The sequence below is a fragment of the Rhinatrema bivittatum genome, chromosome 15 (assembly GCF_901001135.1).
Source record: "Rhinatrema bivittatum chromosome 15, aRhiBiv1.1, whole genome shotgun sequence".
In the NCBI taxonomy this organism is placed as follows: Eukaryota; Metazoa; Chordata; class Amphibia; order Gymnophiona; family Rhinatrematidae; genus Rhinatrema; species Rhinatrema bivittatum.
Genome location: NC_042629.1, coordinates 44,640,736 through 44,654,348, shown reverse-complemented (window position 1 = coordinate 44,654,348; position 13,613 = coordinate 44,640,736). Strand labels below are relative to the sequence as shown.

The 13,613-nt window shown below is 45.1% G+C and overlaps 1 protein-coding gene across 2 annotated transcripts in view; it reads right to left on the bottom strand.

Moving 5' to 3' along the window:
- Window positions 1-1,830: 1,830 nt before the first annotated feature.
- GPA33 (glycoprotein A33) overlaps window positions 1,831-13,613 on the bottom strand; it is a 37,418-nt gene continuing 25,635 nt past the window's right edge. The window contains exons 4-7 of one of the 2 annotated variants that reach the window (XM_029578970.1): window positions 12,963-13,127; window positions 11,758-11,874; window positions 10,513-10,639; window positions 1,831-3,505 (exon numbers count right to left, since the gene is read on the bottom strand). In XM_029578970.1, coding sequence (XP_029434830.1) covers window positions 3,346-3,505; window positions 10,513-10,639; window positions 11,758-11,874; window positions 12,963-13,127 — 569 coding nt within the window. In that variant the 3' untranslated portion in view covers window positions 1,831-3,345. The remainder of the gene's footprint in view (window positions 3,506-10,512; window positions 10,640-11,757; window positions 11,875-12,962; window positions 13,128-13,613) is intronic. The other variant, XM_029578971.1, reaches the window with a different exon arrangement.

The window sequence follows — 13,613 nt, the reverse complement described above, 5'->3', positions numbered from 1 at the left end:
AGTGCCTATCACCATGGAGTGGGCAACACTCCAGTATCTGTGCGACCCTTAGTGGGGTGCTTCATGAGAGAGTTACTACAACTGAAGCCTCTACTACATCCCCCTCTTGTGGCCTGGGATCTCACCATAGTGCTGGCGTGGCTCATGTGGCCTCTGTTTGAGCCCCACTGCGCCTACATTTTATTGTGTTTTATTTTTCGCTCCTCCTTTTCTGCTATGAAATGAGACTGATGGGGGGACCCCCTGTGGCCTCGGGCTTGGTGCCATGCTGGGTATGCTCAGGGTGCCAGTCAAAGTTCTAGAAATGTTTACAAAAGTGTTGTGACAATATTTTATGTAAATCATGTTTATTACTATAACACTGTAATATTTTAATCTGTTACTCTGATTTGACTATACTCTAATGGTATATGGTTCACTGTAACCTCTGTTATATTTAATTAAAAAGAAACTTCAAATTAAAAAAAAAAAAAGTGTTCTGTGACAGGACTCCATTTGATATCACCCATCGGTGAGGACTAACATCCTGGGAGAAAAGCTGTTACAGGTAAGCAACTCTGCTTAACCTGAGAGCATGTTGGCAGTTGAGCACAACAGAAGAGCCTCTGCTAACAGAAAAGTGGATGGTAGCATGAGTAAAAGCTCCTTAACTTAATCACCAAACCCTCTTCAGAAGCTCCTTGCTGAAGGTTTGGAGGGGGGTTAAACTGCATCTTTTATTAAATGAAGATGGCAGAACCTAGCAGCAGTGGTATACCCAACTATTTGGTACCTTCCCTGTATATATAATTTTAATATTTCCTAAACATTCATAAAATATTTCAAACCATCACACATCCACTAACACCCAATAATTAAAACCGATTAAGGATTTTAAAAATGGCCTGCTCTCCATATTTGTCATCCTAAGATTGTCAGAGTGGAAGGATGCAGGCACACACCCAATATGCTCCCCCACACGTACCTGCTTGGTGAGAGACAGGGAGCATGTAGGTGACACTTCCTGTGTGTGTCTCACACCCATGTGTCTGTGTCACACACATGCAGACAAACTGAACTGGAACCCATAAGCCAGATTCTAGATGCAGTGCAACAATGGAAAAGCACAACATTACTATTCCTTAAAACAATATAATCAAGAAGTTTTATGATGGTGATTGATTTATACCATATTAAAAATATACATATCAAACCAGCTCATAAATATAATTCCTACATACTAATTAAATATTTAAAAATCGCAACCATCATCTCCAATAACTAAGACTAGCCAGGCTAAAACAAAATCCCACTTTCTATTATGGGAAACTTTAGATTTCTAGTCATCCTGTGATTGTTGTGTAGAGGAGAGTGCATAACCTTTAACCCTCTCCCACCTATATACAGGTGTGCTCTCAGAAACAGACACAGGTACTCACACAGACGTACCCAACTTATCGCACACTTTGTGGACAACATTTTTAGATGCTGGCTGTCGAGCAGGGCCTCTTCTGCCACAGGACCTCACTTTTGCTGGGGGTGGGGTGGGGAGTGAGTGGGAACCCCGCCAGCATGTTCCTTCCCGATGCCTGCCTGGAAGCTCATCTTTCCTCCAGTGGGATGGATGAATTGATGCCAGGAGGAGAGGTGGAGGCAGGTATTTACTCAGTGATAATGCCCACCTTACCCAAGGTTGTTACCAAAGAGGTGAGGCTGGTAGGTCTGGAGCCAGGATAGAGAATAACCCCCAAGCTGTTAAAGCTTTGCTCTCACTTACTTCTGTCACCAGGTGCTTCTAAAGAACCATCTAGCCTACCAATGGGCTCTGATAGTTTGAGAAACCTTTCCAGATAAATTCATAAAATGTTTTTATTCAAAAATGTAAAAATCTCTTCATCTCAAATGCATGTAATACAAAATCATGTCAACTGTGAGAGCAATTACAAAGGATAAAATAGAATAGGGTGGAAGTCATTGGCATTTCATGGAAAGCCGGGTGCAGCAGCTGAGATGAGGACTTGGCTGACCTTATAGAACTGGGCAGCCCATTAGCCCTCCGTTGTCTCACTTCTCCATCGTTTGGAGAGAGAAGCCGAGCTTGTCCTATTACAGCATGCGTTAATCAGTGTGCAGTGGCTGAAGAGACCAGCTGTCAGGCCATGTCCTCACATAACTGGAATAAAAAGTGATCCCACAGCATTGCCTCCACCAATTGGGAGCCTAAATCAAGTGGTTCAAGTAACCTACCCTCTCGGTTTAAAGGAAGTTGCCCTTATGGCCTACTCTGTTTGCACCTCCACAATATTTATGTAGAGGAAAGTCACAGGGGTGAAGAGGTAGTGGAAAAGATGGACAGGGTGCTAAAGAAAATTGTCATTTTCAGAAAGAAAAACTAAAAAAAAAAAAGTCCTTAAATTAGTATGAACTATTAATTTCTCTCTGAGTGCAGCAGACACCTAGCTTATCTACAGAGCTAAGTACGGTACATATGTTTTAGCAGTAACAAAAATGCAGTTGTGGCTCAATTTCGATGTTTGTGGCTGGTGTGTAGGTTCCTGCAAGCCTGAAAAAAAGCAATGAGCAACTGCCTTTTGGTGGGTTTGTCTTTCTGTAAGCAATAGATACTAGCCAGTCCTGAAGGGTTGAAAAGAGCACCCTGTGTTTCTTGAAGCAAAGAGGAGATGCTTGCCATTGTAAGAACAGTGGCTAACACACTATCCATTAGGTGGGAATATGAAATATGCAGAATGTTTTGAAAAGTTGATGGTGGGTTATTCCAAGTGTAAAACTTAAAAAATATATATTTTATATCTATATAATATAAAAATTGCCTTTAAAACAAGCTATAGACTTTGAAAACAGAGGGCATGGGCCAGGCTTGTAAACAACATACGCTATGCCATACTGGGTCAGACCAAGGGTCCATCAAGCCCCATATCCTGTTTCCAACCAGCCATGGACAACAACTTACCCCAGTCACCCATGCTCAAGGTCAGAAGTGGCCAACTCTGGTCCTCAAGAGCCACAACCCGGTCTGCTTTTCAGAATATCCCCTTTAAATAGGCATAAGATATGCCTGCTCTGTCTCCATCTTATGCAAATCATGCAGGATCTCTTGAAAACCAGGCCTGTTGGTGGCTCTTGAGGACCAGCTTTAGCCAGCTCCCTGCTAGGGTTCATCACTATTCTTCTGCTGCTCATATTTACACTGCAAAGAAATGTAAAGCACTTGGCCTGGCCCTTTTATATAGTGCTCCCCCCTCCCCCTACTAGCACAAATGTCATGGCTGAATGTATGAGAAAAGAAGTGGGTAGCCTAACATTTTGTTCTTTTGAAGAGTTGCTGACTTCTATCCTTAGTTGAGTTTAGGCCTCTGCATACTCGATTGTTTTGGGTTTGTTAGGCAGGGGCATAGGTGGACCCCTCTGCTGATGATATCCACCCTCCTCCTCTTCATCTGCATCATCGTAATCCTCTTGATTCTTGTGGCCTTCTTTGGGATGGGGTGCACCTTCTTCTCTTTCTCTGAAATTTTCAACATGGAGGGCAGAGGTTAGTTTTCTTAACTTTTATTTTAGACCAAGTCACATGTGCTAAGCTAGGGAACATGGCATCATGTCTAAGGGGCCCTTGTTGGCAACACTTGTTCCCTATAGCATGGGATAGTTCTGTTGGAAGTGAGCTCTCAGTTGTTCTGTAGAGTGACTGTAGTTAGCTTTTATTTAAGCAAGATCAGCAATCACATAGCAGTCTTCTGGTATTCCTTCTCTTCCTAGTGGTCTATGAACTCTACATCACTATAAACCTAATTGTAACACTATGAATAGTGAATTCTATCCATGAACAGTATTGGTACATTTGGTCATGACCTACTTAACTAAACAATTGATATATTGTAACTGAACCTTTAGCAGCACCTGTTAGAATGTACTATAGTACGCCCTCACCTACATTAATTTATGTGCCTACATGTAAACCGTTACAATGGTATATAACTTAGCAACGGTATAGAAAAAATTTTAAATAAAATTTAATTTATATTCTGTATTTTATAATGGGAGGAGGAGCCTCATGGTTACAAACCAGGGAAGGCAGTGTTTTTCTCACAGGACAAGCAGGATGGTAGTCCTCACATATGGGTGACATCACAGGATAGAGCCCTGTATGGAAACTTTTCTGTCAAAGTTTCTATAAAGCTTTGACTGACACCGGCACACTGAGTGCACTGAGCATGCTCAGCCTGCAATTATCCCTGTGACCACAGGTGACTCCCTCAGTCATCTTTTCTGCTCTGCAGTAAGCATAGCGGTTAGGAGCTCTGTGAGAAATTCTAATACTTTTTCACGGAAACACTTAAACTTTTACTTCACAAACACTTTTTCCCTGCACAGGTCTCCCTTCGCGTACATTTATTCGACGCTCGGTGAGTACTATGCCCTGTTTTTCGGTCTGTTCCTGTCACCTCCCTGGCCTGCCAACCGACTGCGGCCTTCCCTCTCCCTATGTTTTCATAGTTAGCCGCACATAGCCTGCGAGTGTCCCTCTGACACTCTGCCTGGTTTTTAGCACTAGTGGGACAGGGACTTCCACAGTTTCCGTTGCCGCCAGAGCCTCTGTCGAATCCAGGTCCTTCGATTTCTGCGGTACCCTCGTGTAGTCGATGCCCCCATCGCTACCGACGGTACTCCCTTCCAGACCGTCCTGCATTCTTCAATGCTATCGATACCCCTCCCCCGCGGTACATTGATGCCATCGATCCTATCAGTGCCATCCATGTTTTTCATCCAAGGCACTGATTTTTCCCTGGGTTTCATCGATGCAATCTATGCACACCCTTGTCTGTGCCATTGATGTCCGGGTCGATGCCATTGTAGCCCAGGGCACTTCCATTGACGCCTGGGTTGATTCCATCAATGCCTGGGTCGGTGGCATCGATGCCCATGCTGGTACCGTTGATCCCAACAACGTTCCTGTCTATGCCACATCGTTTCCATACATACCTACGCCGATGCTATCAGTGTTTTCGTCATTGTTATCCTTGCTCTGCCCGGGTCATCGTCGTTTTTTCATAGATTTTTGACGATGCCCTCGAGGCCGCTTCGGCCACCATCGACACCATCAATACCGACATAGCACCTCCACGTAATGCCCTCGCCTAAACACAGTGCTCCATGCTTTGGGTTCTTATTAAAGCCCCATATTAGCCTACAACACTACATAGTGCCAGGAAGCAGTGCAGGCATGCTGACAGTCCGTCAACATTCGCCATCCAAGACAGCGAGGGCATCCACCTTGGCGCTGGGGAAAGACTGGGCCGAGCACCATGGCACTCATTGTCACTGGCACAGTGACTGTCCGCCACAGACGCCATCCAGCACATTGGTGCTATCCTTCTCGGTGCTGGAGAATGCCCGGGCCGAGCAACATCACCACTGCCATAGCCACTGTTCCACACACTGCTGGCAGTCCTTGGTGCTCCAGAAACACCAGAACTAGTTCCGAAGAATTCTAGACTGGTGTCACAAGACATCGAGCCGCTGCAACGAGGGCCGGGTTCACGAGTCAAACATGGCTCCCCTGTATCTGAGGCATTCCCCACCGACACCAGTGCGGGGTTCTGTACCTCCACAAATTAATGTGGTAGCGACAGACACGCTCAGCCTGGACTCCTCTGTACCTGCGCCACCATACCAGGTTACAGAGTTGAGTCGGACGTCTACGTCCACCAGGCTATCCCTCTGACTCCTGAAATCCATAGAGCCATCCATCTTCACCGGCTCGTCCTTCTGCGATCCACGATGGATGGTAAGTCCTCTAATCCCGCTTCAGCGACAGTCCCATTGAGACCTGTTCTCTAAACCGGGCCATATGGTTCGATAAGTTCTAGGTCATCACATATCGTTGTTGCCAGCTATGTTGGACACAATACCAAGAGAACCTCTCTACCAATCATTTGGGATTACATCAGGACATCCTCCCAATGTTAGCAACGGGACTCTGTACTGATTAATACTCTGGTTTCTGGTTCCTAATTAAGGACCGAAATTCCAGATGCATTCGCTGATTTGCTAAACACGAGATTCAGCAAACACTGTCTCAATTGCAAGTCCACCTCGATACCTGGCGACAGGTCTCGACGTTTTGCGGGTACGACTTTTACCGCTCACACTCCTGTGGGCTATTACATGATATCCTGATTACGTCAGCTCCGCCAGTTGGACACCTCCTGGTCTCTCAACTTGCCGGATATCAGAGCGGCCACCCCACTTTGTACCAAGGTTCAGGATATAGTCCCCTGGAAGCTTCAAAGTGCAGGGGGGGGGGGGAGTTTTAATTTCACTATTCTTTCTTTCAATAGAATAGTCACTCTCCACCCATCCTGGACCTCAGAAACATCAACTTTCTTCAGAAGGTGCAGGTAAAATGGTGTCTCTCGTCACCATACATCCATACCGCAGTAAGTAGATTGCCTCTAATCTTTCTATGTGCTTCATGGTGAGTCAACAATATTACAATCCCAAGCTCTGCTGGTTGCACCAGCTTCGGCAACTGGGGTATTTCATTAAATCACTATTGGTGACTGTTTCTCTACGGAGTAAAACATCATTCACGCTTTTCCTTGCATGGACAGCTGCATAACCACAGTCAATCCACGCAAGGCGTTCTAACTTCTTTATGACTCACTATAATTACTGCCTGGGATTACTGTCCCTGCCATAAATCCCTTATACAACACTTCTGGACACCACAGTCACAATGACCTTCCTGTCCAGCAGCCACGCAGACATTCTAATAAATTCCTACATGTCCCTGCGCACATATTCCATAACCTCAGCCCCTCAATTTTTCATTGTTGGGCTATGGGGTTTTTTCACTATGCACTTTCCTCATAGATCCAAAACTGCTATGGGTTAGATTCAGTGAAATTCCATTATCAGTGGGACTAAGCTGTTCAACCGCCTTTGTCCCTCATCCATATTGCAGATCTAGAACCAAAACCTAGTCTGGTCCTGTTAATGCTCGCATTTACTCAGGGTTGTAAAGTTTGACCTAACATCTTCTCAACCCAATATGAGTCTATTCTGCTCCAGGCACAGTTTCACATGAACTTCCTGGAGCTTGTAGCCATGAGTTATGCCCTTATGCCTTCCAGTCCTGCCTCTGCAACAAATCTTTGTGTGTACAGACAGACAGCATAGGGACAATGTGCTTTTCCAACACACAAGCACGCATAACCTCTTAGCTGCTCTGCTAGGAAGCTCCGCAGCTCTACCCTTGGCCCTTGCTCGCTCCATGCATCCTCGGGCCACTTATCTAAAAGACCTTCTCCATAATAGGATTCCATCCTCTCGAATGGTCTCTGACTACATGTGTAACGAGAGAAATCTTCTAGCGCCGAGGTCAACCAAACTTGCCCTCTGCGTCTGCATCAAACCATACGGTGCACGGATTCTCCTCCCTACGCATGTTTCCAATGCGTTCCCATAGGCGCCTTTGTTCCATCAAGGCCCTCTTATATGTGTCTCTTCCACTGCCTCTCATAGCCAGCACTCTTCTGATGCTGAAATGGGACGGGGTTCACTGTTCCTCAGACCCACATCCTGGCCGAGACCAGTATGCTTCCCATACTTCTCGGTCTATCACACCAGTAACCAATTTGCCTTCTCACAAGTCAGTCTCATATCATAGACTCACTGATGTTCTCAGGTACTGGTAGTGCCACAAAAACCTTCCACACATAAATCCTACCATTCAAAATGGCATGATTTACCACATGATGCTTACAAAAGGGTTTTACCCTTTTTCTTTTTTCTACACCACTCTTTTCTTACTCTCTCAGATTCTGCTCCCCAGACATCCTTCACATGGGTACACCACAGTTCCAATTGGTGTACCACTTGGGAGTGGGGATACCCGATTGTCAACCCCTTCTGCGTCAGTTTACCATGGATTATCCACTGATCAAGCCGCCTCCGTTTTCACTAGTCACGGAAAGGGACATGTAATTCGTGCTTACAAGACTCATACGTTCTCCGTTGGAGCCTTTCCGTTCCTCTCACTTAAGTCTGCCATGGGTCATAGACATCACTTTTACCAACAGGGTCAGTGAGTTACACACCTTGTTACATACTCACCCAACCCTGCATTCCTCTGTGATCATGTGGTTTTACGTTTTCAACTTCATATCCTTCTTAAGGTAGACGTTGCATCTCACCTTACTCACTTACTCTGCCCACTTTCCCAACACCTCTCTCTCACCAAAGCAAGAGGGTTTTTTCCACTCATTGGACTGTAATAGTGCACTTGCATTCTATCTAGACCGCACCACACTCCATAGGAATTCCACCTCTTTCCTTCTGTGGCAAGGGACAAGCTGCGAGTTCCAGTGGGCAAACAGACCTATTCCTCCTAATTTACGGTCTGTATCTTTTTCCTACCAACAAGCAGGCATTTCACTACAACACTGTATGTAACCACACTCTGTTGCGTCCGTCCCAGACTTCATAGCTTACCTTCGGCTGCTGCTGCTTGTACATATTTATCAGGCTGCAACCTGGAACTTTCTCCATATCTTCGCAGCCATTATTGCTTAGATACAACTAGCCGGCATGCTCCATGTTTGGCCAGTCCGTCTACTCCTATTCTTTTCTGTTTAACTACCTAACATTCTTCCACCAACCCGTTAAGGGTTTCAGGATGCCCTCAGTCCCAAATTCCACCCCCGTCATTGCGCCTTTCGCGCATCTTGGCTGCAATTGATGCACTCTTGGGCATCCTCAGCTCAGTACTCACCCATATGTGAAGACTATCATCCTGCTTGTCCTGTGAGAAAGCAAATGTTGCTTACCTGTAACAGGTGTTCTCACAGGACAGCAGGATGTTAGTCCTCACGAAACCCACCCACCACCCCATGGAGTTGGATCTGTATAAGTTTTTTTTTTTATTTTTATTTTAGTTTCGCTTGTGCTTTTTGCTATAAGACGAGTCTGAGGGAGACACCTGTGGCTCACAGGGATAATTGCAGGCTGAGCATGCTCAGTGCACTCAGTGTGCCAGTGTCAGTCAAAGCTTTGTAGAAACTTTGACCGAAAAGTTTTCCGTACAGGGCTCATCCTGTGATGTCACCCATATGTGAGGACTAACATCCTGCTGTCATGTGAGAACACCTGTTACAGGTAAGCAACATTTGCTAAATCCCAGCAACCCAGAGCACCTTCCATTACTTTAGGTACAAGTTTAGGGTTTAATTTACTCACGGTTTTCTCTCATTTTGGGCTTATGGGGAAAAATGCTTTGTAAATAGAATCTTTAGAGTGTAGCAGCCCTGGCCTCAGCCATGCCAAATGAAATCAGGAAAGATAGAATATAAATAAATTAAAGCAGATTACAGCAATCAACCTAAACTGTAATCTTATCATAAATTCAATTAAACTGAAACAGGTTTCAGAGCCACAGCTGCCAGGTTTGCATGTAACTAGTTTTGTAGAAAGTTAATGAACAGATTTAAACACAAAATGAAACAGGGCCCTAAAAGTCTTATCTTGTTTTAGACCATTACAACTACTCCTATACTCTACCTGCCTTTTACTTGGTTTAATCACTGATACTTGGACCTTATGCTCTTTTGCTGTAGTCCCTTCTTCTAACACATAATCAGAACACTAACACGGTAGATATTGGAAAGTTAGCTGGATAAACACATACGCCTAACTTGGGGCTTTGCAGTGGTGTGGCCTTGTTCCTAGATCTACCCACATCCATTTGGTTAGATGGGTAAGTTTATCTAATTAACTTTAGACCTGCTCCATAGCAGGGCTAACGTAGCTGGCTAAGTAGCTCCATTAGACCCTCATCCTGCTCACCATTTAGCTAGATCACTATTTTAGCTGGCTAAATAGTGGGCCGGATTTTAAAAGGGGTACGCGCGTAACCCTCTTAAAAAAAAAAAAAAAAAAAAAACCCCTGCGTGGGCCGAGCCTATTTTGCATAGGCTCAGCGGTGCGCGCAAGCTCCGGGACACGTGTAAGTCCCGGGGCTTCGCAAGGGGGCATGTCGGGTGAGTGCGAATTTTGGGGCATGGCGCTGGTCCGGAGGCCTCTGGACTAGCCCCCGAGTCGGGTGATGGCGCACACAGAGTTACGCCTGCCTCTGGCAGGCGTAACTTTAACAACAAAGGTAGGGGGAAGGTTTAGATAGGGCTGGAGGGTAGAATGAAAGTTCCCTCTGAGGCTGCTCCGATTTCAGAGCGGCCTCGGAGGGCCTGGTGTGCGAACAAAAGTAGGCGCGCGCGTAGATTTATAAAATCTACCCCAGTGGCTGGATCTTTAAACACTGCCACTTAGCCAGATAAGTTTGGACAGATCTAACTAAGTGGTGCTGAATAGTGAGCTCTAGGTTTTTAAAGCCCTCAGAAATAAGCATTCTACTTATCTATTTCTTTGCGCTCCATGGGCAAGAGCTTCCAAACATTAGGTGCTATACCCTTAAGCCTTCTAGAACTTTTTCTAGTCTCACTGAGCACAAGAACTCACGCCATCTCATAGTCTTCCTTGTCATCACGGTTCCGGCAGCAGCAGCAGTAGGCAATGATACCAATGATGATAACAGCAGCCACTGATCCACCAATGATACCAGCATACAAGCCAATGTTCATGGAAGCTGTTTTTAGGAGACAATGTAATCCCATCAGATACTGACCTATATGCAGCTTGGTGTGAACTGGACCTTTATGAAAAGTACCATCCCTTTAAAGTGTTCTATTACTTTTCTGTCGAGGCCACTAGTGTGATAGAGTATCCATGTATCCCTGTGTCTTCTGTAATCACTAAAAGCCTTAGTGGAAACACAGGTGCTCTTATATAGCCTGGTCTGTCTGGCAGGTTGCACAAAGGAGTTAGGAGGCTCACTAGTAATGATAGCTACTGTTCATACTGGGATCATAGGCTGCAAGTTTGATGCTATCATGCAGAGCTAGTTTCAAGTTCAGTAAATTAGTAATAGAAACCGAAGTGCTCTCAAGGCAAGGGACTTAGGAGAGCAGATGCCTAGGTACTGGCTGTGCCAGTATTGCCTATTTAGATTACTGGTATTACAAATCTTTGTGGATAGGTATGAGAGAGATGGATGCTGGGGAGAACTAAATTGGCAACTTGTATGGAAGAAGTGGGGAAAGAAATAAGATCAAGAGACAACTTCCAGGTTGTCCATTCTGTCCACCCTGCCTTAGCAGGGTGGACAGAATAACTGAGCAGGCTCGCTGAGCTTTCTCTGCTGTCATTTATTATGTTACCTGCCCTAATGAGATCAGCACCACCTTTCACCATTTTGTAATCCATGGACTATGCCAATGGGATTGCAAGAGACTCAGCAGCCAGAGAGCATGCAGAGAGGAAGAAAGATGCCTGAACCACTTACTGAAATTGTTTGGCCTAAAAACTTTGCAGAAGTAGAAAGTTTAAGAAGAAAATTGTCAGCTTCCTTGTATCTCTTGAACTGCATTCCTACAAACGCAGCATCTTCCCTTCTCTCCCCTAAAGAAGATAGTCTAGCAGCAACCCTTGTCCTTCCCTCAACCACCCTACTTTTACTTAGGAACTCTCATAAAACATAATAGCAACCATTTCCCCTTCTTACCTTGTAAACTTGCCTTTCTTTAATGAATGAGCACTCCCTAATTCCACCACCAAGGGCTCATAGTGTTAGTGCTCCCCACACCTTCCCAGCTGCATAAAAAAATCCAGTTACAACATAGGCCCTAAACAGGAGCTGGTGCTTACGGGGTATCACGGCTACGGTAATGTTGCAGGAGTCTTTTGCAATTTTGTTCGTGGCGGTACAGATGTAGAAGCCGCTGGTCTCTGCAGAAATATTCTTCAGTGTCACCTGTCCTCCCGCTGCAAAACCAAAATGGCACGTTTAGGGACAGCTGCCCCTGTGTCCTGTGCAGGGTGGCTGCAGTCCTCGGAGTGGGAGAAGAGAGAAAGTTACCAGCATTTGAATGCTTTTAAGTGGGTGAGGGAAGTAGTTTAATGGAAGATCAGTAAAAATGCATGGAGGGAAGGAGGAAAAGAGGGAGTTTGGCCTTGGAAACACTGATTGTATTGTAAGAAAGGAGTGTTGGGTAAGCATGTAACCTTTTTTTTTATAATGCTGATGGTGTATTTTACCATTTAAAAAATTGGTTAAGAGTAGGTAAATAGCTGCCAACAATTCTAGCCTGCCTCACTCCTCTCGCCTGCCACAGAATACCTTCTATCTCCTCCATCTTGAAGGTTCTAAAAGGATCAGGACCTACAATTAAAAAAAGAAAGGGACAAACTGGATGAAAACAGTTTTGTGATTTTATAAGAAAGGAAGGGGGAAGAAGCTTCCTGTGCAAAGGGTTCAAATTCTGATTTGAACTAGTTTACCCCTCCTGTCACAATTTTGCACCGTCTGTGTCAAATTCCCAAGGGCACTACCTGTTTACAATTGGTAAATTGGAGTGTACACAGTCCTTTAGTGCTTGCTTGATGCTTATTTTCTAGGCGTGAGTGGCATTGTTGCCCAGAATCTGTTCTGGGTTTTGCTGCCACCTAATGGAGGGACTGGGGATGATGCACCACTAAGAAATGAACTCTGCACTCCACCTGCCCGCCGCCCCCCCCCACATGAGCCTCAGCCTGCAATAGTCCTCTGCAATATTTCAATGTTACATGCACTAATTCCTTCCAATGTTAATTCACCAACTTGTTTTTGAAGTTCTCAACTATCCTTCTGAACCTCCAGGGCATGATGTTAGCAGGAGTCCTTTTTAAAGCTAACCTGCTGAAATTGGTTGATGTAATGTAACAGAGGATGTGTCAGAAACTGCCCCTGTCAGGTTGCATTCTTTGAGAGGGAAGGGGGAGGATGGGAGGGGAAAGCAGCTGCTCCCAGGGCTTCAGGTGAACAACTTGAGAAGTTTCACACATAATCCTTGAACAGAATAGGACTGCCTTACCTATCACCGCTGTCTGAGGTAGTTGACGAAGCTGATTCTGTGGTGTGAAACTTTGCCAGGCATAGGTAGGAACTGGGGAGCCTTCCCTGGAAGCACAGGTCAGTTGGATGTCCTGGCCGTATTCTGCTGTCCCGACAATTGCACATTCTGGCTTGGATGGAGCCACTGGGTGGGTGGAAGAGAACATAAGAAATTGCCATGCTGGGTCAGACCAAAGGTCCATCAAGCCCAGCATCCTGTTTCCAATAGAGGCCAAACCAGGCCCAAGAACCTGGCAATTACCCAAACACTAAGAAGATCCTATGCTACTGATGCAATTAATAGCAGTGGCTATTCCCCAAGTAAACTTGATTAATAGCAATTAATGGACTTCTCCTCCAAGAACTTATCCAAACCTTTTTTGAACCCAGCTACACTAACTGCACTAACCACATCCTCTGGCAACAAATTCCAGAGCTTTATTGTGTGTTGCGTGAAAAAGAATTTTCTCCAATTGGTCTTAAATGTGCTACTTGCTAACTTCATGAAATGCCCCCTAGTCCTTCTATTAATTGAAAGTGTAAATAACCGATTCACATCTACTTGTTCAAGACCTCTCTTGATTTTAAAGACCTCTATCATATCCCCCGTCCGCTGTCTCTTCTCCAAGCT